General features: G+C 29.8%; 1 protein-coding gene across 2 annotated transcripts in view; it reads left to right on the top strand.

The window, feature by feature from the left end:
• Positions 1–27,211, top strand: part of LOC135138021 (uncharacterized) — a 127,293-nt gene extending 100,082 nt beyond the window's left edge. Inside the window, exons 2-7 of one of the 2 annotated variants that reach the window (XM_064067841.1) lie at positions 4,830–5,626; positions 12,523–12,754; positions 12,806–13,215; positions 19,284–19,930; positions 19,991–20,425; positions 26,603–27,211. In XM_064067841.1, the coding sequence (XP_063923911.1) occupies positions 4,857–5,626; positions 12,523–12,754; positions 12,806–13,215; positions 19,284–19,930; positions 19,991–20,425; positions 26,603–27,054 (2,946 nt within the window). In that variant the 5' untranslated portion in view covers positions 4,830–4,856 and the 3' untranslated portion in view covers positions 27,055–27,211. Of the gene's footprint in view, positions 1–4,829; positions 5,627–12,522; positions 12,755–12,805; positions 13,216–19,283; positions 20,426–26,602 lie in introns of both variants that reach the window. The other variant, XM_064067840.1, reaches the window with a different exon arrangement.
• The last annotated feature ends 562 nt before the right edge of the window (positions 27,212–27,773 follow it).

Here is a 27,773-nt window from a genome sequence, read left to right as displayed (position 1 = left end):
ATTTTTCAATTTTTGGATTTTTAAATTTTAGATTTTCCAATCTTTTGATATTTTAATTTTTCAATATTTCTTAATCTTTCGATTTTTCAACTTCCTGGTTTTATATGTATGCTCTGTTTTTCAATTTTTCGATTTGTTAATTTTTCATTCCCGATTTATCGAGATTTGATTGTTCAGGTTTTCGATTTATCAGTTTTTCAATTTTTTATTTTGGCCTATTTCGGTTTTCAGTTTTTCCAGTTTTCCATTTTTTCGTTTTTTGATTTTTCCGTTTTTCCAATTTTTCAACTTTTAACTTTTTGTTTGTCGATTTCACTATTTTTCGATTTTTCGACTTCATCACTTTTCGATCTCTCGTTCTTTTGATCTTTCAGTTTTTCCATTTTTCATTTTTTCGAATTTTTAATTTTTTTGAATTCTCAATTTATCGAGATTTTGATTTTTCGATATTTTAATTGTCAATGTCTCCATTTATAAATTGTTCAATTTTTAACTTTTCGATTTTGGCCTATTTCGATTTCTCAATTGTTCGACTTTTCGACTCCACGATTTCTTAATCTTTTGATTTTTCGATTTCTCGGTTTTTCGATTTACCAGTTTTTCGACTTTTCGGTTTTTAAATCTTAATTTAAGATTTCAGAATTTAACATTTTTTTGATTTTCTGATTTTTCGATTTTCAGTTGTTCGATATTTCGATTTTTCAATGTTTCGGTTTTACGATTTTTTAAGGTTTCGATTTTTCAGTCTCTCTATTTTTCAATTTTTCGAATTTTTAAGTTTTTTGATTTCTCGATTTACCGAGATTGGGATTTTTCGATGTTTTGATTGTCAATTTCTCGATTTATAATTTCCTCAATTTTTAACTTTTCGATTTTTCGATTTTGGCCTATTTCGGTTTCTCAATTGTTCGACTTTTCGACTCCACGATTTCTTGATCTTTTGGTTTTGAAATTGAAAAATTTAGAAATCGAGAAGATGAAAAATCGAAACGTCGAAACGTCGAAAAATGAAAATATCAAAAAATTGAAGAATCGAAATATTGAAAAATCCCAAAACTGAAATCGAAACATCGAAAAATCGGTAAACTGGAAAAAAGTCTAGAAATTGGAAAATGGAAGAACGGAAATTTTGAAAAATTCCAAAACTGAAATATCGAAGAACTGAAAAATTCCAAAACTGAAACATCTATATTTCGATTTTTCGACTTCATCACTTTTCGATTTCTCGTTCTTTTGATCTTTCAGTCCCTCCATTTTTCAATTTTTCGAATTTTTGAGTTTTTTGATTTCTCGATTTATCGAGATTTGGATTTTTCGATATTTTGATTGTCAATTTCTCGATTTATAAATTGTTCAATTTTTAACTTTTTGATTTTTCGATTTTGGCCTATTTCGGTTTCTCAATTGTTCGGCTTTTCGACTCCACGATTTCTTGATCTTTCGATTTTTCGATTTCTCGGTTTTTCGATTTTCCAGTCTTTCGATTTATCCGATTTTTTAAATTTGGGGGTTTCGATTTCTCGATTTTTCATTATTCGGTTTTTAAATTTTTGATTTTTGAATTTTACATTTTTTCAATTTTCTGATGTTTCATTTTTCGATTTTCAGCTCTTCGATATTACGATTTTTCAATGTTTTGATTTTTCTATTATTATTGATATCTCGATTTTTCGAATTTTCGATTATTTTTATTTTTAATTTTTTTTCTCACTGTTAATATCATACAAAAATTGTCACAAAACATTTAAAAATTCATACAAAATAGAACACAGTGTTTCCAAAATATTTTCCCGAAAAAAATCCATTGGGTTACTACGATTTCAACCCGCCCTATCTCTATTGTGATGATTTTTTTTATTCTCCATGAAGCAAGAGGGCGAAGCTTAACTGCAAATCCTTATTTCTATACGAAAAATAAAAAACATGTTTTAAGTTTCATGTTGGGAAAAGAAGTCTATAGATATTAAAAACAAAAAACCCAAATTTAGGCCCGCCCACCCACCCAATCTCAATTGTGATGATTTTTTTAACTGCGAAATACTTATTTCTTTATAAGAAATTAAAAACATGTGTTTGAGTATCCACTTGTTCAAATAATACTATGTATAATAAAGTCACAATGTAAAAAAAGTTTTCGATATCTCGATTTTCAACATTGCAATTTTGGTAATTTTTAAATTGCTGATTTTTCAAATTTTCGATATTTTAAATTCTAGATTTTTGGATTTTTAAAATGTTTGATTTTCGATATTTTAATTTTTCGATATATATTTAAGATTTTAGCCTTTCTGATTTCTTCATTTTTCAGTTCTTCAATTTAACACTTTTTAATTTTAAGTTTTTCAGTTTTTTGTTGTTTCTATTTCTCGGTTTTTGGACTTCTCGGTTTTAGAGTTTTAAAATTTTTGATTTTTCGATTTTTCAATTTCCCGATTTATCGAGATTTCGACGTTACGAATTTTCGATTGTTCAATTTTTCGTATGGACTACTTAGATTTCTCGACTTCTCAATCTTTTCATGTCTCAATTCTTCAATTAATAGATTTTTCGATGTCTCGGTTTTTCGATTTTTAGATTTTAGAGTTTTCCAATTTTTCGATGTCTAGGTTTCTCGATTTTTCGGATTCTCCATTTTTAAATTTTAGGATTAAGCTCCACCCCTCGGCTTACGACGAATAAAAAAAAAATCGCCAGAATAGAGACAGTGCGGGTGGGCGGGGCTTATATTTTGCCTTGTTTTTTTCTTAATCTACACAGCCATCTTTTCAGAACAAGAAACTTCTAGTAGGTACATTTTTACGAGGAAATATGAATTTTGCAATTATGGGGCCAGCTTTATTGCAAAATCGATATTTCCTTATACAAATTTTCCATTTTAAACATGTTTTCAGTTACTTGTTGTCGAAATAAGTCTACACATATTAAGAAAAACAAAGGTAAATGTAGCCCCGCCCACCCGCCCTGTCTCAATTGTGATGATTTTTTTATTCGTCGTGAGCCAAGAGGGCGGAGCTTAACTGCAAAATCCGTATTTCTCCACGAGAAATTAAAAACATGTGTTCGAGTATCGTGTTGTTCAAAGGATAATATGTATACTAAGAAATAAAGTCACAATATAAAAAAAGTTTTCGATATCTCAATTTTTCAACATTTCAATTTTGGGAATCTTTAAATTGCTTGATTTTTCAAATTTTCGATTTTAAAAATGTTTGATTTTGGATTCTTCACAGTTTTTCGATAATTTTTCATATATATTTTTAGACTTTAACCTTTTCGATTTCTCCATTTCTCAGTTCTTCAATTTTACCACTTTTCAATTTTTCGATATTTTTAATTTTACGTTTTTCAGGTTTTTGTTGTTTCTATTTCTCGAATTTTGGACTTCTCGGTTTTAGTGTTTTCTGTTTTCAAATTTTCGATTTTTCAATTTCCCGATTTATCGAGATTTCGACGTTTCGAATTTTAGATTGTTCAATTTTTCGTATGGGCTATTTCGATTTCTCGACTTCTCAAACTTTTCATGTTTCGATTTTTCGATGTCTCAATTTTTCGAATTCTCGATTTTAGAGTTTTCCAATTTTTCGATGCCTAGGTTTCTCGATTTTTCGGCTTCTCCATTTTTAGATTTTGGGATTTTAGGATTAAACTCCACCCTTCGCCTTACGACCAATAAAAAAACGCCAGAATAGACACAGGGCGGGTGGGCGGGGCTTATATTTTGAATTTTTTTTTCTTAATCTACATAGCCATCTTTTCATACCAAGAAACTTATGGTACATTTTTACACGAAATATGGATTCTGAAATTATGGGGCGGAGCTTGATTGCAAAATCGATATTTCCTTATACAAATTTTCCATTTTAAACATGTTTTCAGTTACTTGTACAAATAAGTCTACACATATTAAGAAAAACAAAGGCAAAATGTAGCCCCCCCACCCACCCTGTCTCTATTGTGATGATTTTTCTATTCGTCGTGAGCCAAGAGGGCGGAGCTTAACTGCAAAATCCATATTTCTGTACAAGACATTAAAAACATAGGTATCGTGTTGTTCAAAGGATACCATGTATACTAAGAAATAAAGTCACAATATAAAAAAGTTTTCGATATCTCGATCTTTCAACATTTCAATTTTGGGAATTCTTAAATTGCTGGATTTTTAAAATGTTTGATTTTGGATTCTTCAGTTTTTCGACATTTTAATTTTTCGATATATATTTTAGATTTTAACCTTTTCGATTTCTCTATTTTTCAGTTTTCAGTTTTACCACTTTTCAATTTAAGACGTTTTGCTAGTATAAAACACAAATAAAGAATTAATTCTTAGTTAAACAAAATATGTAAAATCATCTAAATATGTACCAAAAATATTCGCTTAGTCGTTATAAAAACCGACCAAACAACTATTTCCGCAGAAAACATAGTACAAACCAACTAAATTGCCTCTGAACGCTTAGAGTCTACATTGGCCTGAACGCGCTCTGGTCTGTAGATCAAACGAGTTCTCAGGCGACGAGTTGTAGTGAAAAAAGTTTTTTTATTGGCATCGACTATTTAAATTTGGCGCTTGTCTTTGGCGGGTGAGAACTCCAATGTCAATAAGGGTGGTTTTGCAAAATCAGCCTGTATGTCGCATCTATATTAATCTATGGGATTACCATGTGGACAAGCTCTGAGTTGGTAAAATTCACCAAAGCATTTCCGGTAACCTTAAAACGTTCGCAAGATTTTTTACAAAAATCTAGATAGCTAGGGTAAAAATCCAACACGGATTCATAAACTACAACATGAACTACCGATTAGTTAACTTTGGTATTTCTCCTTTTCAGATCGCCGGTCCAGTTGACACTCCCACCATGATAATAATGGACAGCGTCGTCATCCCCCGCCCTCCCGCCTTGCCCCCCATGCCCCTGGTCCCTCCCATCGGCGCCCCCCTGGCCGCCAAGCCCAAAAACCCCAGCATCCACAGCCGCAGCAGCACCAACTCCCAAGGCTTCAGGCTAATGGAGGACCAAGGCGACACCGGAAGCGTCTACTCCATCTACAAGCAAAAAATAGACTCCATGTTCGAAAGCGACTCCAGTTCCAACACCAAGAACAGCGTGCAAGCACGCATAGAGAAGATGTTCACGGACGTGGCCAAGGACACCGGAGTGGCCCTCTCTGACGGGAGCGTCCACTCTTTTTCCGTGGACTATCTGGGTTCCGTCGGTCTGACCGAAAAAGTGACCAGCTTGGCGGGGTTGCAGACCCCCCTCAAGGACTTGTACTTCGCCTACAAGAAGACCACTAAGGCGAAGAAAGCTCTGACGGGAAGGCTGGAGATCTCGAGTCATGGGTTGAAGGTGCAGTACCAAGGGGAGAAGGGTGATCTGGAGCAGCTGAATTCCTTTCCGACTATTGCGGTTTGGTCGGCTGTGAAATTTGTGATACAGGAGAGTCAGAAGGTGAAGACGTATGCGTTTTTGCCGCTGATTACGGATCCTGATAATATTGACAAGAAGGCGTTGTTTAGGGAGTTGAGTGATAACGAAAGGAAGTATATTACCAAGGAGGCGCATTCACCATTGTTTGCGGTTGTGATGAGGAAGATTGGGATTCAGAAGCAACTGGAATGTCACGGGTAAGTGGGAAATGGGGATTTTTATCAACTAATAATAATTATTTCTCAAGTCTTCTAAGCGTAAAGTTGCGTCATTTAGCGACTTGGCTGCAATTTACTAATTGACATTTACAAATACGGAACAAAATTATGCAAATTATTGTTGTGGAAAAAGGATAATGCAATTGCGCGATGCAATTTTTGTCACTATGAAAGATCTTAATTAATAGGCGCTGAAATGTATTAGAAACGGTGGTATTTAGATACATTTTATTGTAAAATTTACTTCTATAACTAATTTTATTTAAAAATAATTCGCTTTCTTGTTTTATAATTTCATTACAGTATCTCGATAGTTTATAAAAAATTTAAACACAATGTACAGACTTCTTTTCCAAGATTTTAATAAATTCTTATTTTCGGACGACAGATGAATAACACATGCAAAGAATATAAAAACGCATAAAGCTGTTGGTGTTATCAGTTTCTTAGGCCAGTTGAGTAAGTTATGCTGTTCACTAAATTATGTTGACATTAAGTGACAAATACCGTTTTAGCGAAATAAAAAGATTGCAAGCAAACAAAATTTAAACGGACAGATGTGAAAAAAAAAATTGATGTTATACAAGGTGTGCAAAAATAAAATTATATATATATAAAAGTTTGGCAAAAAAATTCTAGTTAAAATTATAACTAGAACTATTAGAAATCAAAAATCGAAAAACTGAGAATTCAAAAAATTTAAAAATCGAAAAATAAAAAAATGGTAAATTTTGAAAATCGAAGAAAAAAATGAAAACAATGCAAATTTTAAAATTGAAGAATCAAAAAAAAACGAAATACTTAGTACAAAACGAAAACTTTGAAAAATGTAAAAATTGGAAAATACGAAAAATTGGAAAATAGGAACTTGAAAAACTGTAAAAACGAAAAATTGAAACATCGAAAGACTGAAAATTGAGAAACTTAAAAATCGAAGATGTGCAAAATGGAAAAACGAAATATTAAAACAAGAAATCCGAAATACGAATAATTGAGAAATCCAAAAAGTGCAAAATTGAGTAATTTTAATCGATAATTTAAAAAATCGATAAATTGAAATAGGAAAAAATTTAAAAATCGAGATCTCGAGAAGATGGAAAATCAAAACGTCGAAAAATCGAAAAATGAAAAAATCAAAAAATTGAAGAATCGGAATATTGAAAAATCCCAAAACTGAAATCGAAACATCGAAAAATCCATAAACTGGAAAATCGAAAAATCAGAGAACAATCAAAGAATCCAAAAATTTAAACATCACAAAACTGAAACATCGAAAAATTGAGAACTCGAAAAATTGAAAAGTCAAGAAATTGGAAAATGGAAGAACCGAAATTTTGCAAAATTCCAAAACTGAAATATCGAAAAATTGAAAAATTCCAAAACTGAAACATCGAAAAATTGAGAAGTCGAAAAATTGAATGATTAAAAGCTTGAAAAATCTAAAAATGGGAAATCGAGAAGTTAAAAAACTGAAAAATCGATTAATTGGAAGATTGAAAACTCGAAAAATCGAAGAAGAAAAAAAGAAGAAAAAGAATGGAAAAATTGAAAAATCCCAAAACTGAATAGCGAAAAATTGAAAAATTTACTCGAAAATCGATAGGAAATTCGAAAAATCTAATAATCGGAAAGACGAAAAATCGAGAAATCGAAAAGTCGACAAATCGATTAGTCGAGAAACCAAGAAATGGAAAAATCGAAAAATTGAAAAATCCCCAAACTGAAACATTGAAGAACTAAAAATCAAAAGTTTGGGTATTCAAAAAATTGAAAAATCGAAAAATAGAAAAGGGAGAATTTTAAAATCAAAGAAAAAAATTAAAACATTGCAAAATTGTAAAATTGAAAAATCAAAAAGAAAAAACGAAATACTTAGTACAGAACGACAGCTTTGAAAAATGTAAAAATTGGAAAATACGAAAAGTTGGAAAATAGGAACTTGAAAAACTGTAACAACGAAAAATTGAAAAATCGAAAGATTGAAAATTGAAAAACTTAAAAATCGAAGAACTGCAAAATGAAAAAACGAAATATTAAAACAAGAAATCCGAAATACGAATAATTGAGAAATCCAAAAAGTGCAAAATTGAGTAGTTTTAATCGATAATTTAAAAAATCCATAAATTGAAAAAGGAAAAAATTACAAAATCGAGATCTCGAGAAGATGAAAAATCAAAACGTCGAAAAGTCGAAAAATCGAAAAATGAAAAAATCAAAAAATTGAATCGGAATATTGAAAAATTCAAAAACTGAAATCGAAACATCGAAAAATCGATAAACTGGAAAATCGAAAAATCAGAGTACAATTAAAGAATCCAAAAATTTAAACATCACAAAACTGAAACATCGAAAAATTGAGAAGTCGGAAAATTGAAAAGTCAAAAAATCGATAAATTGAATAACTGGAAAATCGAAAAGTCAAGAAATTGGGAAAATTCTAAAACTGAAATATCGGAAAATTGAAAAATTCCAAAACTGAAATATCTAAAAATTGAGAAGTCGAAGAATTGAATAATTCAAAACTTGAAAAATCTAAAAATGAGAAATTTAGAATTAGAAAAACTGAAAAATCGATTAATCGGAAGATTGAAAACACAAAAAATTCCAAAAATCTAAAAATCGGAAAGCCGAAAAATCGGGAAATCGGAAAGTCGACAAATCGATTAGTCGAGAAACCAAGAAATGGAAAAATCGACAACATAAAAAATCGATAAACTAAAATGTTGAATAATTTAAAAATCCAGAAACTGTAAAATTCCCAAAGTCGAAATATTGAAAAATTGAGAAATCGAAGAATCGAAAACTCAAAAAATTTAAACACCGAAAAGCCGAGATGTGGAGAACTCGAATAGTTGAAAATCGAAAAATTGAAATATTAAAAAAAAAAAAATTAAAATAGGAAATTGAAATATCAAAAAAATCGTTAAATAGAAAAGTGTAACATTTAAAAAATTGAAAAACTGAAAAATCGAGAAATTAAAAAATCCCTAATTGAAATGTCGAAAAATTGGGAAATCGAAACGTTTAAAAACGAAAAGTCAAAAAATTGAAAAATAAAAACGTAAAGAACTGAAAATCGAAAAATTGAGAAATCGACAAATATGAAATCTAAAAACTGAAAAATTAAAATATCGAAAAATTGATGAATCGAAAAATCGAACCGAAATATTGAAAAATCCCAAAATTGAAATTTCAAAAATTGAAAAATTCCCGAACTTGAAATGTGCAAAAACTGAGAAATCGAAAAAGTGAAAAATTGAGAAATCGAGAAATCTAAATGTGGAAAAAGTTTAAACCGAAAAATCAAGATGTCGAGAATCGAAAAATTGAAAATTTGAGAAATTGAGATATTAAAAAATTTAAGAAACGAGAAACTGAAACATCAAAAAATTGTAAAATCGAAAAATGTAACTTTTCAAAAATCGAAAAACTGAAAAATCGAGAATATGAAAAATCTCTAATTGAAATGTTGAAAAATTGGGAAATTCCAAAACCGAAAGATCGAAAAATTGAGAGACCGAAGAATTGAATAAACAAAAACTTGAAAAATCTAAAAATGAGAAATCAGGAATTTGGTAAATCGAGGAACTGAAAAGGTGAAAAACTAAAAAATCGATTGATCGGGTTATTGAAAACTCGAAAAATCTAAAAATCGGAAAGCCAAAAATCAAGAAATTGAAAAGTCGATAAATCGATTAGTCGAAATATCAAAAAATGGAAAAAAAACTTGAAAAATCGATAAATTAAAATGTCGAATTTACAAATCCAGATATTGAAAAATTCCCAAGGTAGAAATATTGAAAAACTGAGAAATCGAGGAATCCAAAACTCGAAAAAGTTTAAAAACCGAAAAAGCTGAAATGTCGAAAAGTCGAAAAAACGAAAAATTGAATCGAAATATTGAAAAACCCCAAAGGTGAAAAATTCCAAAACTGAAACATTGCAAAATTGAGCAATCGAAGAAATGCAAAATCAAAACATTGAAAATGTCGAAAAATGGAAAATCAAAAAATCGAAAAATTGAAAAATTCAAAAACCTGAAAAATCGAAAAATTGAAGAATCTAAAAACGAGAAATCGAAAAGTTTGTAAATCGCGGGATCGAAAAGTCGAAAAACTGAAAAATCGATTAATTGGGAGATTGAAAGCTCGCACAATCGCAGAAAAATTTAAGAATCGAAAATTTGAGGAATCGCAAAACTGAATATCGAAAGATTCAGAAATAGAAAAAGTGAAAAATTAAGTTTTGGATTTTTCAATTTTTTGATTTTTCGAAAATCGAAAAAACTAAAAATTGAAAAATCGAAAAATTGAGGAAACGAGAAACTGAAAAGGCGTGAAATCGAAAAACCGGAACTTGGAAGTGTCGAAAAATCCAGAAATAGATCGAAAAATATAAAAATCGGAAAGTCGAAAAGTTGACAATTTAAAAAAGTATCAAAATGTCGAAAAATTTAAAAATTTCCAAACTTGAAATATGGAAAGATTGAGAAATCGAAAAAATGAAAAATTGAGAAATCGAGAAATCTAAATGTCGAAAAAGTTTAAAAACCGAAAAATCAAGATGTCGAGAAATCGAAAAGTCGAAAATTGGAGAAATTGAAATAATAAAAAATTTAAGAAACGAGAAATTGAAATATCAAAAAATTGTAAAATTGGAAAATGTAACTTTTAAAAAATCGAAAAACTGAAAAATCGAGAAGATGAAATATCTCTAATTGAAATGTTGAAAAATTGGGAAATCGAAATACCTAAAATCGAGCAGTCGAACAATCGAGAAATTGAAACGTTGAAAAATATAAAGTTTAAAAAATCGAAAAATTGACCAAACGAAAAATCGAAATATCCAGAAATCGAAAAATCTCAAAACTGAAATATAAAAAAAATGAGAAATCTAATAGTTTAATAATAAAAAAAACGAAAAGTTGAAATATCGTACATTTAAAAAATCGAAAAATTGAAAAATCAAAAACCTGAAAACTTGAAAAATTGAATAATCGAAAATTGACAGGTCGAGAATCCATGAAATCGCGGAATGGAAAAAATTTAAAAATCGAAGTACAAAAATCGAGAAATCTAAAATTTGAAAAATCGAAAAATTGAAATATCAAAAAATCGTAAGATCGAAAGATAAAATTAGAAAATCGAAAAATGGAGAAATTCAAAAATCCCAAAATTGAAATGTCGAAAAATTGGGAAATCGAAACATCTAAAATCAAGAAGTCCAAAAATTGAGATATCCAGAAATTGAAACCTTTAAAAATTGTAAAAATTGAAGAACTAAAAATCGAGAAATCGAAAACTATAAAATTTAAAAAGTCGAAAAATTGAGGAATCGAAAAATTGAGAAATTGAAAAATGTAAAAATTAAAAAATCCAAAAATTGAATCGAAAAACTGACAAACCGAAAAGTCGAAGAACTGAAGAATCGAAAAATCTCAAAACTAAAAATTTAGGACCTGAAAACTTGGATAACTCAATAATCGAAAATCAAGAAACGAGAAAATCAAAAAATTGATCAATCTAGAAATCAAAAAATGGAAAAGTTACAGATTAAAAATTGAAAAATCGAAAAATCAAAACGTCGAAAAATCGAGAAATTGAAAAATCAAAAATTTAGAAAGCCCAAGAATTGGAAAATTGAAAAATTTAGAAGTCGGTAAATTAAAAAGTCGTAAAACTGAAATAACGGAAAACTGAGAAATAGACAAATTAAAAAATCCGGAAATCTAAAATTTGAAGTCCAGAAAAACTGAATAATTCAAAAACTGAAAAATCGAAAATCCTGAAGTTGATTAAACGAGAAATGGAGAAATTAAAAAATCGAAAATTGGTAAAATTGAAAAATCCCAAAACTCCAAATCGAAAAATTGAAAACTCCCAAAACTCCCAATCGAAAAGCGTGAAACTGAAAAGTCGAAAAACTCAAAAATCGAAAATTTAAAAACTCCAAAAATCGAGAAATCTAGAACTCGAAAAATCGAAACATCGAAAAGCCGAGAAAATGAGAATTGAAATAAAAAATTTAGAAGCGCCACGAACTGGGAAAATGAAAAAATTAAAAATTGAAAAAGTGAAAAATAATAAAACTGAAATGTCGGAAAATTCAGAAATAGACAAATTAAAAAACCGAGAGATCGAAAATTTGAAGAACGCAGAAATTGACGGATTGACAAATTGAAACATTCCAAAAGTGAAATAACGAAAAATTGAAGAATCAAAAATCTGAAAAATCCCAAAACTTATATCTCAAAAAATTGAAAAATTAAATGTTGAGTAATTCCAAATCGAAAAATCGAAAATGCGGAAAATCGAAAAGTGTAATTTTTTTTTTCCAAAAATTCGATATCTACGATAAAAATTCAACACGTATTAACAAACCATAAGTATGAACGGATAAATATAGCGATTTACCATGCTTCCGATGACCTTAAAACGTTTGCAATATTTCAGTGAAGTACAACATTCTCAACATTTTAGGAAAATGAACTAAACCGTTCTTGGTTTGATCAATAAAATCAATCCCCTGTATAAGAATTCTACATTAAAAGTACAACAGTTGGAATTTACAATCTTTCTTTAATAAAAATAAAAATTTCGGCGGTAATGGCTTATAAAGTACGGCGTTCGTCTTTCATAAATCACGGCCTCCTTTGTTCATAAAATACGGCGTTCAGAATGTATAAAATCGGACCCCATTACAATACTTTCCTAGGTTACTCTCGGGAAGTACCACCATGTAGAGTATTCCATTTAAAAAAGTAACTGCCGTTTCATTTCCCTCAAAGATCAGTTTAATAATACGAGTTATCAACATTTCAATTTTGTAGACAAATATTATTGACACAAGAACTAAAACTAAACAACACTTTTCAGATTCGTGTGTCAAACGTCAGAAGACGCAATTGTGATAGCAGCAACATTGTACAAATCCCTAATGGCACACATGAAATCGAAAGAAAAAAAACCCAAAAGTAGGAACGGAATCACGTGCATGTCAGCCGCATCAAGCACCTTTAACGAAAAATCGAGCATCACACCAGTACGACCACCAAGGAAGAAACGAAGTACCGCCAGTTCCATCACCAGTGAAAACGAAGCTTTGGATGTAAGTCCTGTGAAAGAAATATGCAATATCATCTCAAAATTTTTTCTTCAGACTTGCGAGACGCAGCCCCTCCTCCAGAAGAACCCCAAGAAGAGCACAAAATCCCGGCGTGCCCCGAAAACCCCCGAAGACTTCGACGCCATCTTGCCCTACGAAGAGCCCGTCAAACTCGAGCCCAAACCCGACGAACCGCCCCAAATCAAGCCGAAAACCTTCTCCGACAAAATCAACACCTTCATGAGCCGGGAGCAGAGGCAAATCACCGCCGAAATCAAGCAGGTGATGAGCGAGGGGACCAACAAGGGTCTGAAGCATGTGCCAAACGCGAGGAAAGTCGAGGAGGAGAACACGTTGAGGACGAAGGAGAATTCGGGAGACATTCTGACGAAAGTGACGATACCGAGATCGGGCAGTTTTCTCAACGCCGGTGGCTTGACGCGCTACAAGTCCAAGGTTTCAAGGTAAGAATCTCATTAGGAATTGAAATTACGACGTCGAGTTCACGAAGCAATTTAAGAAATCACGTTTCTTTGATGTTTTGTAATTACGGGCTTTGATATTGGGATTGGAGTTAGGGGAGGGGGATGGGAAGGGGATGCAATTTCCAATAGGCAAATATTTTGGGATGGTATTATTGAATGTTTAATGAAGTTAGATTGGGGAAGGAACGGATTTTCATTAGGGGTTGGGTTTATTAGCAGTAGTGGTCACAAGAACGATGTTCGATATGCATGAGATTAGTTAGATCTGTTTATTGGCCTTAAGTTATTTTTCAGACAAACACTGATCACAATGAAACCTTTATTCTCATTAACTCTTCCCACCTATAGTTCAAATAATTAACAGCCCAACAAAATCCGCTTCTTTGAAAAATCTTGAAATTTTGCAATTTTTCTTTTCGGTTTTTCATTTTTTTTTTATTTTTTCGATTTTTCGATTGTTCAATGGTCCGATTTTAAAATCGTTGTTTTCTCAATTTGACCTTTTTCCGAAATTTTTCGAATTTCTTCGAGTTTCCAGTTTTCATTTTCATATGATTTTAGAATTTTTTTGTTTTTCAATTGTTGTTTTCGACATTACAATTTTTCCATTTAACAATTTTTGGGCTTCCCAATTTTTCGATTCGATTCATTTTTACTTCTTTCCAATTTTTCCTTTTTCAATGTTTCAATTTTTCCAAATTTAACTAGTTTTTCAATTTTTAATTATTCGATTTTTCAACGTTTTTAAGCAAAAAGAAAAACCGAAATAGAGTGGAATGAAAATCTAAAAATTGAAAAATCGAAAGATTAAAAACTGAGACACTTAAAAATCGAAAAAATTGCAAAATGGACAAAACGAAATATTGTAAAATCGAAATATATGAAATTAAAAAACTCGAAAAATCGGATAATTGAGAAATCCAAGAAGTGCAAAACTGAGAAATTTTAAAAATTAAATCGAGGAAATTCAAAATCAAACATTGAAAATTTGAAAACCGAATAAACGAAAAATTATAAAAATGATAGAAACAATGGAAAAATAAAAGAAATTAAATAAATTGAAAATCGAAGAACTGAAAAAAACCGAAAAAGTGAAAACTAGAGAAATCGGAACATAAAAAAAAAGGATTGATTAAAGAATCCAAAAATTGCAAATTCCACAACTAAATCATCAAAAACTTAAGAAATCGAAAATCTGAAAAATCAAAAAAACGAAAAGTTGAAAAAACGAAAATTTAAAAAATTGAAAAATCAAAAACATGAAATATCAAAAAATCTGGAAATCTAGAAGTTGGGAAAATCGGAAAATCTAAAAATCGAACCTTCGAAAAATTGAAAAATCTAGAAACAGAGAAGATGAAAAATCGAAACGTCGAAGAATCGATAAACTGGAAAAACGAAAAACTAAAAAATTAAAAAATCACAAAATCAATAATTGAAAAATAAAAAAATCGAAGATACTAAAGAATTGAAAAAACGAATACTTAAAAGAATCGAAAAATTGAAAAATCAAATACCAGAAAAACTAAAAAATTGACGATTTAAAAAACTAAAAAATTGATAGCTCAAAAAAGGAGAAATCGGGAAATCGAAAAATTCAAAAATCGATTAATCAAGAAATCGAAAAGTCGAAAAATCGAAGAGAAATTAAAGAATCGAAAAACTGAAAAATCGCAGAATTGAAATCGAAACATCAAAAAATCGATAAATTGGAAAATCGGAAAAATTGAAAAATCTAAAAATCAAAGAGAAATTAAAGAATCGAAACATTGAAAAATCCCAAAACTCAAACATGGAAAAAGTACGAAAAAAAAAACTGAGCAATCAAACTTCAGAAATGAAATCGAAACACTGAAAAATCAAAAAATCGATAAATTGAAAAATCGAAAAATCAAAGAAAAATTGAAAAATCCCTAAACTAAAATTTGGAAAAAATCAGAAATCCAAAAATTTAAGAATAGAAAAATCGAAAGTTTAAAAAATTGAAAAATCAAAAACCTGAAAAACTGAAAAATTGACGATTTCAAAAACTAGAAAATTGAAAGAAGTTGAAAAAAGAAAAACCAATTAATCGCGAAATCGAAAACTTGAAAATTCGAAGGAAAATTGAAGAATGGGAAAACTGAAAAATCACAAAACTGAAAACCGAGATGTCAAAAAATCGAAAAATCGAGATTTAAAAAAACCGAATTATCGAAGAATTGCAATATCGAAAATCAAAGAATTATAATATCCAAAAATTGAAAATATTAAAAAATTGAAAAATTTCCACAACTGAAATGTTGAGAAATTGAGAAAACCAGAACTTAAAAAATCGAGATATTGAAATCTAGAGAAGTCGAAAAATTTTAAAAATCGAAGAAAAGGGATGTCAAGAAATCTAAAATCCGAAAAACTGAAAAATCAAAAACCGAAAATAAAAAAATCGTAAATCGAGAAATTGGAAAATCGAGGAATGGGAAAATCGGGTAATCTAAAAATCTAAACCTTGGAAAATCTAAAAAGAAAAATAATTTAAAAAGTCGATAAATTGAATCGAAAAAAGAAAAAATTCAGAAATAGAAAAAAGAAAAAATTGAAAAATCGAAAAATTGAAGAATCGAAATATTGAAAAATCCCAAAACTGAAATAAATCCACATTCGGAAATCGAAAAATCAAAGAAAAATTAAAGAATCGAAAAATTGAAAAATCCAAAAAACTGAAACATGGAAAAATTAAGAAATCAAAAAATCGATAATTGAAAAACCGAAAAAATCGAAAACTCAAAAAATCGAAAAATCGATCATTTAAAAAATCTAAAAATGGAAGAATCAAAAAAATAAAAAATGGAAAAATCGAAAAATTGACAAACTGAAAAATCGAGAAATCGGGAAAATGAGTAATTTTAACTTCGAAAAGTCAGGAAATCGAAATAATGGAAAAATCAAAAAACTTGAAGAATCGAAAAACTGAAAAATCCCAATACTGAGATCGAAACATCGAAAAGTCGATAAACTAGAAAAATCAAAAAATCAAAAACTGAAATATCAAAGAAAAATTAAATAATCGAATAAATGAATAATCCCAAAACTGAATCATGGAAAAGTGAAGAAATCGAAAAATCGAAGATATGAATTGGGTTATTGAAAAATCGAAAATTTAAAAGATCCAAAAATTGAAAAATCAAAAACCTGAAAAATTGAAAAATTGACCATTTAAAAAACTGAAAAATTGAAAGGTCGAGAAATCGAGAATTTGAAAAATGGAAAAATCGACAACTGCAAAAATAGAAAAAATGAAAAATTGAAAAATAGAAAAATCAAAGAACTGAAAAATTGAGAAACCGAGAACTTTAGAAATAGGAATATCAAAAAATCGAAAAAAAAAAAGATTGATTAAAGAATCGGAAAATTGAAAATCCCAAAACTAAATCAACAAAAACATTGAAAAATCGAAAAACTGAAAAATCAAAAATCGAAAAAAAGAAAATCTAAAAAATTGAAAAATCAAAAAACCCGAAATCGAGAAATTGAAAATTTCAAAATCGAAACGTCAAAAAATGGAAAGACCAAAAAATAGTATAAAAAATCGAAAAAAGGAAAAATTGAAAAACTGAAAAACTGAAAAATCGAGAAATCAAAAAGATGAAAAATCATAACTTCGAAAAGTCGGGGAATCGAAAAATGGAAACATCAAAAAACTTAAGAATCGAATACTGAAAAACCCCAAAACTGAAATCAAAACATGGAAAAATTAAAAAATCGAAACATCAAAGAAAAATGGGACATCGAAAAATTCAGAAATCCAAAAATTGAAAAATCAAAAAATTGATCAATTGAAAAATCGAAGATAACTGAAGAATTGAAAAAACGAATATTTAAATGATTCGAAAAATTGGAAAATCAAAAACCTGAAAAACTGAAAAATTGAAAGCTCAAAAAATGGAGAAATCGATTAATGAAGAAATCGAAAAATCGAAAAAAAATTAAAGAATCGAAAAATTGAAAAACCGCAAAACTTAAATCGAAAAATCGATAAATTGGAAAATCAAAAAATTGAAATATCGAAAAATCAAAGAAAAATTACAGAATCGAAAAATTGAAAAATCCCAAAACTGGAACTTGGAAAAATTCAGAAATCCAAAAATTGCGAAATTGAAAAATCGAATACAACTGAAGAATAGAAAAATTCAAAGTTTAAAAAATCGACAAATTGAAAAATCAAAAACCGGAAAAACTGAAAAATTGACGATTTGAAAAACTGGAAAATTGAAAGAAATTGAAAAATTGAAAAACCGATTAATCGAGAAATCGGAAACTGGAAAAATCGAAGAAAAATAGAAGAATTGAAAATTGAAAAATAACAAAACTGAAAATCGAAAAGTCAAAAAATCAAAAAATTGATAATTTAAAAAATCGAAAAATTGGAAAATCGAAAAACTGAATTATCGATCAATCGAAATGTCGAAAATCGAAGAATTAAAATATCCAAAAACTGAAAAAAATTAAAAAAATCCCACAATTGAATTGTTGAGAAATTAAAAAATCCTAATTCTTAAAAAATCGAGATATAGAAGTCTAGAGTAGTCGAAAAATTTTAAAAATCGAAAAACAAAGATGTCATGCAAGAAATGGAAAATTTGTAAATCTAAAAATTGAAAAAATTTAAAAATCTCAAAACTGAAACATAGAAATATTAAGAAATCGAAAAATTGGAAAAGTCAAAAAATCGATAAATTGAAAAATCGAGAAATCGAAAAGCTGGAAAACTGCTGATTTAAAAAACTCAAAAATTGGAAGGTCGAAAAATCGAGAAATCAAGAAGTCGAAAAATTGAAAAATCGATTAATCGAGAAATCGAAAACTAGAAAAATGAAAGAAAAACTAAAGAATCGAAAAATTGTAAAATCGCAAAACTGAAAACCGATGTCAAAAAATCGAAAATTCGATAATTTAAAAAATCGAAAAACGGAAAAATCGCAAAATGAAAAATTAAAAACCGAAAAATAGGAGAATTGAAAAACTGAAAGATCGAAAAATCAAATCGTGAAACTGAAGTCGAAAAATCGATTTTCGAGAAATTAACAAATCGAAAAACGAAAATTTAAATAAAAAAATTGAAAAACCGAAGCAAATTCCCACAATTTAAATGTTGCGAAATTGAGAAATCAAAAACTTAAAAAATCGAGACTTCGAAATCTCGAGAAGTCAAAAGATTTTAAAAATCGAACAATCGAAAATTCGGAAAATTGAAATATCAACAAATTAAAAAATTGGGAAATTGAAACATCAAAAAATCCTAAAATCGAAAAATGTAAAATACAAAAATTCGAAAAATTAAAGAATCAAAAAATTGAAAAATCGAGAAATTCAAAAATTCCAAACCGAATTGTCGAAAGAAACATTGACAAAATAAAGGAAATGAAAAAACGACAAATTGTGATATAAAATCGAGACAATGAAAATTTTAAAAATCGGGAAAATGAAAAATAAGAATCAGAAAATTGAAAAATTGAGGAAACGGAAAACGCGAATGAAAAAACCAAGAATTAAAAATTGAGAGACTGAAAAATCGAAAATTTAAAAATTGTAATATTGAAAATTTGCAAAATCGAAAAATTGTAAATCGAAAAATTGAAGAAACGAATAACTGAAAATTTTGGTAGTCGAGAAATTGAAAAAAATTGAAAAAAGTAAAGTTGAAAAAACGAAAAAGGATGAAAGTGAAACATTGAAAACCGGAAAAATTGAAAAAATCAAAAACCAAAAGTGGTGAATAGCGATCAGCAATAACAATGAACCCAAGTTTGTACCTTTAATGTACAGAAAGTTCTTCGGTGTAATAATAACTAATTAGTTTGCTGAAGTTTCAATTTTCAATCGTCCAAAATGTACTTTGAAATTCCTTTGAATTTTTTTTATCATTTCTTTTACATCTCTTGATGCCCAACCATACTATGATTTCCGAAGCACTATACCATGACTGACACTATTATAAATAAAAAACATATAAATCCTAAAAAAACACCTATCGGAATCATAAAAATAACATATTACTCTCGTTCCAGAGCCAACGGCCAAGCAACCGGAGGTTCCCCCCTCGGCTTCAACGAACTCTTCAACGAATTCCGCCTCCAAGAAGGCCTCCACTCCATGGACGAGATCCTCGGCGTCATCATCGACCCCGAAGGCATGTCCTTCAACGACCTCAAACCCATCTACAAGGAATTCCTCCTCAAGCTTTCCGTCACCCTCACGAAAGACGAGCTCTACCAGCGCTCCAAGATGATAATGCGCCGTCAAAAAAAGAAACTCCTCCGACGCACCAGCACCCTCCAGGCCAAACCCTCCCCCCACATCCTAGTTGGAAACAAATTCAAACGCCTCAAGCACATCTTCCAGAAAAACTTGAAACTCAAACTGAGTAAACCGAAGACTTCTCCGGTGGAAGCTCTTCAGGTACCCGAGTCCAAGTTGCCTGAAAGTAGTATTTCGACGTCGTCGTACGATACTCGGCAGTTTTCGCCGAAGGACGAGCAGCCGAAGAAGGCTTCGTATAGGAAGAAGTCGTCCGAAGTGAGTAGAAGGGATAGGATGAGTACTTCGGAAGAGAGCGATTTCTTCAGTTTGAGAAGAAAGGCGAAAAGTGTGAACATGGGGAATAGCAATCACCAGAACAGGAATTCGTCGAGTGGATACGTTTCCTGCTCTGAATGTTCGTACGACAGCGATACTTGTACTTGTATCTCAGCAGATAAGTGTTATTGTTCTTTAGGCAACAAGCATATTCCTAAGAAAACACACTGTGAATGCCATTTGGATAGTAATGTCACGTATTGTGGATGTGATACCGACAGTTGTACAGAAAGCAATAAGTGCTACTGTCAGAATATTTCTAGAGCTGCTAACGTCCAAGAACTGAGACGACGGAGTTTCGTCGAACAGAACAAACACAAGAAGTTGTGTCGGAAGTTGTCCAACTCACGCAGCACCAAAAGCCTGGAGTATATGCAAGGACCACTAGATGGCTACTACGAAAAAATCGGTTCCAAAGGCAACAGCAGAAGAAAAAAGAACATTAGTTCGCGCAGAGACTATGAACTTCTCGGTCTCCCAGTCAAAAACGCCTCTTATGCAGCCATTATGGCCGAAGGAATGCAAAAACAAGCGTCTCTACGCTCCTACGGTTCTTCAAGATACAGCGATCGAAGTAAGTATCCTTAAAACCTACTTTTATGTTTTTTCCCTATATCATGACCCCTAGAGTACGAAGAATAGGTTAGTTAATTATTTTAGGAATACCTGTAGATGGGACAACGCTATATAGTAATCCTTTCCATCTGATTTATAAATCAGTGTTCAGATTCTACCCTAAATATCGAGAAAAAAAATCAAAATTGTATAACATTTTGCAATTTAACTTTGAAGCTGCAATAACCAAATGCTCTGAAATCTTGTAAACATTTTAGGGTTATCGGAAACATGGACAATCATTAATCAAAATGTATTCGTTTATTCCCTTTTAAAAATTTGATGACGTCATCTAAAATTTTGCCGCATAAATCCTCTCTTTGAAATACGCACAATATTGAGATGAACATGATTATGAATAGTTTATCAAAAAAATTAAAATTGCAAAATCAAATTTTATAATTTTTCGAAAAATCTGGATTTATTTGTTTTCGACCAATGTTCTGATATCAAAATTTTTCGTTTTGTATTTTCTTTATTTTTCGGTTTTTCCATTTTTCAATGTTGCGGTTTCATAGTTTTTCGTTTTTTTTGACTTTAATTATTTCAATTTTTCAGTTTCTCAATTTTTCAAGTTCTTGACTTTTATTTTTCATTTTCCCGATTTTATATCACAAATTTTCGTTTTTTATTTCCTTTATTTTTTCAATGCTTCTATCGATTTCATAATTTTTCGTTTACCTATTCAATTTTTCAAATTTTCAATCTTTCATTTTTCAGTTCCTCGACTTTCCAAATTTTAACTATTCAATTTTACCATTTTTGGATTTCTCAGTTATCCAAATTTCCGATTTCTTTAATTTTATATTTCGATTTTTCAATTCTTTGAGTTCTTGATTTACATTTTTACATTTTTCAAAGTTTTCATTTTATACTTTTCGTTTTTTCTTTTTGATTTTCCAATTTTACAATTTTGCAATTTTTCCAGTTTTTTGATTAAAAAAGTGGAAAAAACATCGAAAAATCGAAAAACTGAACAAACAGGAAATTGCGAAATTGACAAAGTGGAAAATCGAAAAATTGCAAATCGAAGAACTGAGGAAACGAAAATTAAGACATTGAAAAACTAAAAATAAAAAAAAAATATGAATCGAAAAATTGGACAGTCCAAGAACTGTGAAAGATAAAAATTGTAGAATCGTCACAGTTGTAAATTCGAAAACAATAACACTGAAAGATCGAAAAATTAAAAATCGAATAAATTAAAAGTTTTAAAATCCAGTGAAAAATGTAAAAATTAAGTGGTGACTGAAAAATCTCAAAAATGAAAAAAATAAGAAAATAAAGACCTGAAACGAAAAACTGCAAATCGAGAAATTGAAAAATGCCAAAACTGACACATGAAAAAATTAAGAAATCGAAAAATTCAAAAATCAAAAAATTAATAAATTGAAAAATGGAAAAATCCAAGATAACTGAAGATTAAAAATCGAAAATTTTGAAAGATCGAAAAATTGAAAAGTCAAAAACCTGAAAAAATGACGATTTAAAAAACATTGAAAGGTTGAGACATAGAGAAGTGGAAACATTGAAAAAGCAATTAATCGGGGAAACGAAAACTTGAAAAAGCGAAGAAAAACTGAAGAATCGAAAAACTGAAGAATCGAAAAATTGAAAAATTTGCAAAATTGAAAATCGAAAAGTCAAAAAATCGAAAAATCCACAATTAAAAAATTGAAATAACGAAAAATTGAAAAACCCAGGACTTGAACAATTCCCACAATTGAAATGTTGAGAAATTGAGAAATCTAAAACTAAAAAATTCGAGAATTCGGAATCTCCAGCAGTCAAAAAATTGAGAAATCGAAACATCAAATATAATTAAATAAAAGATTGATTAAAGAGTAGAAAAAGTGAAAATCCCAAAACTAGATAATCAAAAACTCGAAATCGAATAGAAATCAAAAAACTGGAAAATTAAAAAATCTAAAAACCGAAAACACGAAAATTTAAAAAACCTGAAAAATTAAAAAATCGAGATCTCGGGAAGTTGGGAAATCAAGGAATGGGAAAATAGGAAAACATAAAAATCGAAACATCGAAAATCCAAATCAAAAAAATCGATAATTTAAACACTCGATAAATTGAAAAATGGAAAAACGGAAAAATTGAAAAGTCAAAAAACTGAAGAACTGAAAAATCGAATCGAATCGAAAAATTGGCAAGTCCAAAAGCTGTAAAACAGAAAAATTGTAGACTCGTCCAAGTTGTAAAGTCGAAAACTAAGTTACATTGAAAAATTGAAAAATTAAAAATCGGAAAGTTAGATATTGAATAAATATAAAAAGTTTTAAAATCCAGCAATTGAAAAGTATAAAAATTCTAAAATCGTAGCTGAAAACTCTAAAAATTGAGAAAATTGAGAAAATAAAGACCCGAAACGAAAAATTGCAAATCGAAAAATTGGAAAATTGAAAAATCGGTAAACTGAAAAACCTAATATTGAAACAAAACGAAAAATTTTAAAATCTGAAAGTTGAAATACCGAAAAATTCAGATTCGAAAAACTGAAAAACGTAAAAATTAAAAAAATTAAGAAAATAAAAACCATAAACAAAAAATTGCAAATCGAAAAATCGAAGAAACGAAAAATGGGGAAACTAAAAAAAATGAAAACAGGAAAAAGTGAATCGAATCAAAAAATTGGAAAAATCAAAAACTGTAAAATCGAAAAATTAAGGAATCGTCAAAACTGCAACAATTAAAGATTCTTCAATTTTTCGAATTTTTAAATTTTGCATTTTTCGATTTTACGATTTTTTGATGATTTCACCAGTTTCCCAACTTTTTAATTTCCTAATATTTCAATTTTTCGAGTTATCGATTTCTTGACATTTCGTTTTTTCGATTTAAAAAATTGTTCGACATTTGATATTTCGATGTCTCGATTTTTTAAGTTTTCGATTTCTCAATATATCAACATTTCAACTGATATTTTTTGATTTCTACATTAATGGATTTTTCGACATTTCAATTTCTCTATTTGAGTTTTCGATTTTTTCATTTCTCGATTTCTCGACTTTTCGATGTTTCGATTTTTCGACGTCTCAATTTGTCGACATTCCAGTTTTTCAAGTTTTTGATTTTTCAATTTTTCAATCTTCTAAATCCTAGATTTTTCATGTTAAGTTATCTTCGATTTTTCGATTTTTCAATTTATCAATTTTTTGATTTTTTAATGTTAGAATTTCTTGATTTCTTAATTTTTCCATGTTCCAGTTTTGGGATTTTTCAATTTTTCGATCCAATAATTTTTTTTTGATCTTTCGATTTAAATTTTTTTTTCCATTTTCGATGTCTCGACTTTTCGACGTTTCAATTTTCCATCTTCTCGATTTCTCAATTTTTCAGTTCTTCACATTTTTTATTTTTCAATTTTCCCTCTTTTCGATTTTTCAATGTATCGATTTTTTTAACTTTTCGATTTTTCGACGTTTCTTTCGAATCTTTCGATTTTAAAATTTTTTAATTTTGGCGTTTTTGAAATTCGCTTTTTTCGATTTTGCACTTTTTCGATTTTTAAGTTTCTCAGTTTTTAATCTTCAGATTTTGCAATTTTTTCATTTTTTTGATTCGAAAAGTTGAAGTATCGAAAAATTGAAAATCTAAAAACTAAAAAATCGGAGAAATTTGTAAAATCAAAAAATTATAGAATCGTCAAAATTGTAAAGTCGAAAAATTGAAACAATGAAAGATCGAAAAATTGAAAAATTAAATATCGAGAAATTCAAAAATTAAAAATCGAATAAATGAAAAAGTTTTAAAATTAAATCATTGAAAATTGAAAAAGTTCTAAATCGTATAATTGAAAACGTGAACATTTTTAAAAATTATAGTTATTATTACATAATTAAAATGAAAACTAGAAAGCTTGCAAATCAAAAATTGCAGAAACGAAAAACTGAAAAATGGAGAAACTGAAAAATCTAAAATTTACAAACGAAAAACTAAAAAAACTAAAAGTTAAAAAACCGAAAAATGGAAAACCAAAAAATTACAAATCGAATAATTGAAAAATTCAAAAATTGAAAAATTTCACGTTGAAAAAAGAAAAAATTATAAAATGAGAACATTGAAAAACAGAAACATAAAAAAAATAAAGCGAAAAATTGCGAATCAATAAATTGAGTAAATGAAAAATCTAAAAGTTGAAAAATTAAAAATTGAAAACTCGTGAAACTGCGAATTGAAAAATTCCAAAATTTAAAAATTGAAACATCCAAAGGTTGGAAAATCTAAAAAATGATGAATCTAAAAATGAAATCTTGAAGAGTAAAATTGAAGAAACAGAAGAAATAAGAAAGACTGCAAAAATGCAAATCGAAATATTGAAGAAACAAAAACCTGAAAAATGGAGAAACTGTAAAATCTAAAATTGAAAAACGAAAAGCTAAAAAAAACAAAAATTGAAAAACTGAAAAATTGGGAACCTAAAAGTTGCAAATCGAAGATTTGAAAAATTTCACATTGAAAAAAGAAAAATTATAAAATGAAAACACTGAAAAACAGAAAAATTAAAGAATAAAAGGAATAAAAAACCGAAGCGAAAAATTGGAATCGATAAATTGAATACATAAAAAATCGAAAAATCGAAAAATTAAAAACTGAAAACTGGTGAAACTGCAAATAGAAAAAATCCAAAATTTAAAAATTGAAATATATAAAAGTTGGAAAATCTAAAAAGTGAAAAATTTAAAGATGAAATCTCGAAGAGTAAAATTAAAGAAACAAAAGCAAGAAGAAAAACTGAAAAAATCTAAATCGAAATACTGGAAATTCGAAAATTTTAAAAATAAAGAAAATAAAAACAGAAACGAAAAATTTCAAATCGAAAATTTGAAGAAATAAGAAATCAAGAACTAAGAAGAATCCCAATATTTTAAAATTAAAAACTGAAAGCACGAGAAACTTTAAAATGAAAAATTGAAGAATTCAAAAGTTGGAAAACTGAAAAACTGAAATATTTAAACCTGAAAACTTGAAAAATTCCAAAACGAAAAATTGAAGAGGTGTTTTGACTTTGTAGAAGTTATAAGAAAACAAAAATAGTAAAAAAAAAATAATTTTTCAAAGAAACGCGATTTGTTAGGCTATACTCCAGAGGCCAGGAAAGTCCTGTCAAATTCTTTTTCGTGAATAGACGTGATCAATTGAGTTCGTGGTATCGATCAGGTGCGTATTTAGGTTAATCGCAGATTTATATGGCGTCCTTGTTAATCGTCGCAGACGTGATTGTTTTGGTTCAAGTTACGGAATGTGGAGGCGGCCTTTGACACGTTCGTTGGATAAAATTGAGGCTGGAGCCTCGTCTCATACGCGCCAAATCATATTACCACACAAAGCACGAACTTTGACAACGTAATTAATTTGATTCCGACCCTGTTCTATTTTTTTTTCTTTGTGCGTTAAAGAGGACACTGCAATGGGGTTAGTAGGCGTAATAAACTTGGACTGTTTTGGTTTAATCAAAGATGGGTTAATGGGGGGAGGTAATTGAGTTAGAAATGAAGTTGGTAAGTGATGCACCTTAATGAATAAAAGGTTGGTAATTCAGTTTTCTCCAGAACTTTGCACAGAAAAGGCTCTTTGTACAATGACGTATTTGCTAAGCTAAAATTATTGTTAGTGATAAAATAATTTAAGATAATTTGCTTATTACACTAAAGAGTGTACAATATAGTGAAAAATAACGGACTCAATAGGGTGCCCTGGGATCTGGGTCGGTAATTTTTTGGTAAATACTTGGACTTGGATAGAATAACTGAAGTTGCATAGTTTAATCTGGTCCCATAACCTGTTATTACAACTATATTGAATGAAAATACAAAAGCTCCCCTCCCAAGCTAAAAACAGTAGCGTTTTATCTAGGACAGTATTTTTTACATATCAGGGATAAAATAAATGAGAAAAACGCGCAACTTTTTTGATATGAACGATCGACTGTGGTCCAGATTAACTGAGATATATTTAGTTGTTTGTTACATTTGTATAAAAATTCCGGGTTTCCGGACGAGTAAGCTGGTTGCTAGACGACGCGAAGTGAAGTCCAGCGATTTTAGGAGCTTTGAAAACCCTTTTTAGTCGGAATAAAACATATTTTTTCTTGTAGCTTTTAACTTAAAAATATTTGTTATAGGTGGACGAACTCTCCAATCAACGGCTATCTCCGGGGCCACCACGGAAGCCCTCTCCGTAAAAAAATCAGCAGAAATCGCAGCCCTCTTCACCGACATCAAACTGAGCCAAACCACCGACATCGCTCACATCACTCCCCGCAACTACGACATGGAGACCATTATATCGTCCAGAAACGCGTACAACAGACTAAAAACGCAAAATGCGGCGAATCGCGTCGACATCAAAGCGGTCGGCCACTACAGCCAGAAAATGATCCAGAACGGCCTCTATTCCCGGAACAACTCGAAAGCCAACATGTACAGTGCCAGAAATGGACTCTACACTATCCAGAGCCAATCCGACGAATCCAGGAGGTCGAGTTTGAGCGAGGAGAAACGGGACTACTTCGACTTGGAGAAGAAGAAGAACGTTAGCAGTAACCTGGAGAACTCGCTGGGTTATTTACCTTGAAACTTGTATTATAGGGAAGCGATACTTGCCATTTTATGCTGTCTTGGGAGCTGTCGGGTGGTTGCAGAAGCGGGGTTAAACGTTTTTAATTTTAAGTGCAATATGGATATGTGCAATATTGTTATTTATGTGCAATAATTTAAATAAAGATTTTATTCAGTCGTTTGAGTTGAGTATTGAATTGTGCGAGGATCGGGCTGATGGGAATTTCCGCTTTTACGAGTATGATTAGTGGCTGTTTGGAGGGTTAGTAGGGGTGTATTTATGGAAAACTGGAGCTAGTGGAGCGTTAAACTGTTCCGAAGTGGATTCTGGTATTTACGCGTTTGTGGGTCACGGCGATGAGTTCTATGTGTAATGTAGCTTATGAACGGTTTAAACATATTGTTGTTGTTAAGAAGAACATTTAAGTTTAATTTACTGGAAACTAGTAAATAGATTACAAGTTTATAATACATTTTTACGTTAAGTTGCTAACAGATTCACCAACAAAATCTTCTCAGCAAACTCTGTCTTAGTTGATAAAGGATCTGTTACATATTCATCAACGACTCCAGATGAGCTACAAATAAAACAACAAAGTCGCTGACGTCCTTCTGAAACTGTGTCCTATGTACAATTTTGGATCTCGGAATTTTTAATATACGGCAACTTTTTTTGGTATTCATGCCTTCAAAATGTTATATTTGCGCGTATTTTGTTTTTAATATTGTAAATAA

This window comes from Zophobas morio, unplaced genomic scaffold, assembly GCF_036711695.1.
Source record: "Zophobas morio isolate AGI-343-1 ecotype UQ-CSIRO unplaced genomic scaffold, CSIRO_AGI_Zmor_V1 ptg000030l, whole genome shotgun sequence".
Classification (NCBI taxonomy): domain Eukaryota; kingdom Metazoa; phylum Arthropoda; class Insecta; order Coleoptera; family Tenebrionidae; genus Zophobas; species Zophobas morio.
The sequence above is the reverse complement of the archived record's forward strand: the minus strand, read 5'-3'. Positions and strand labels throughout refer to the sequence as shown.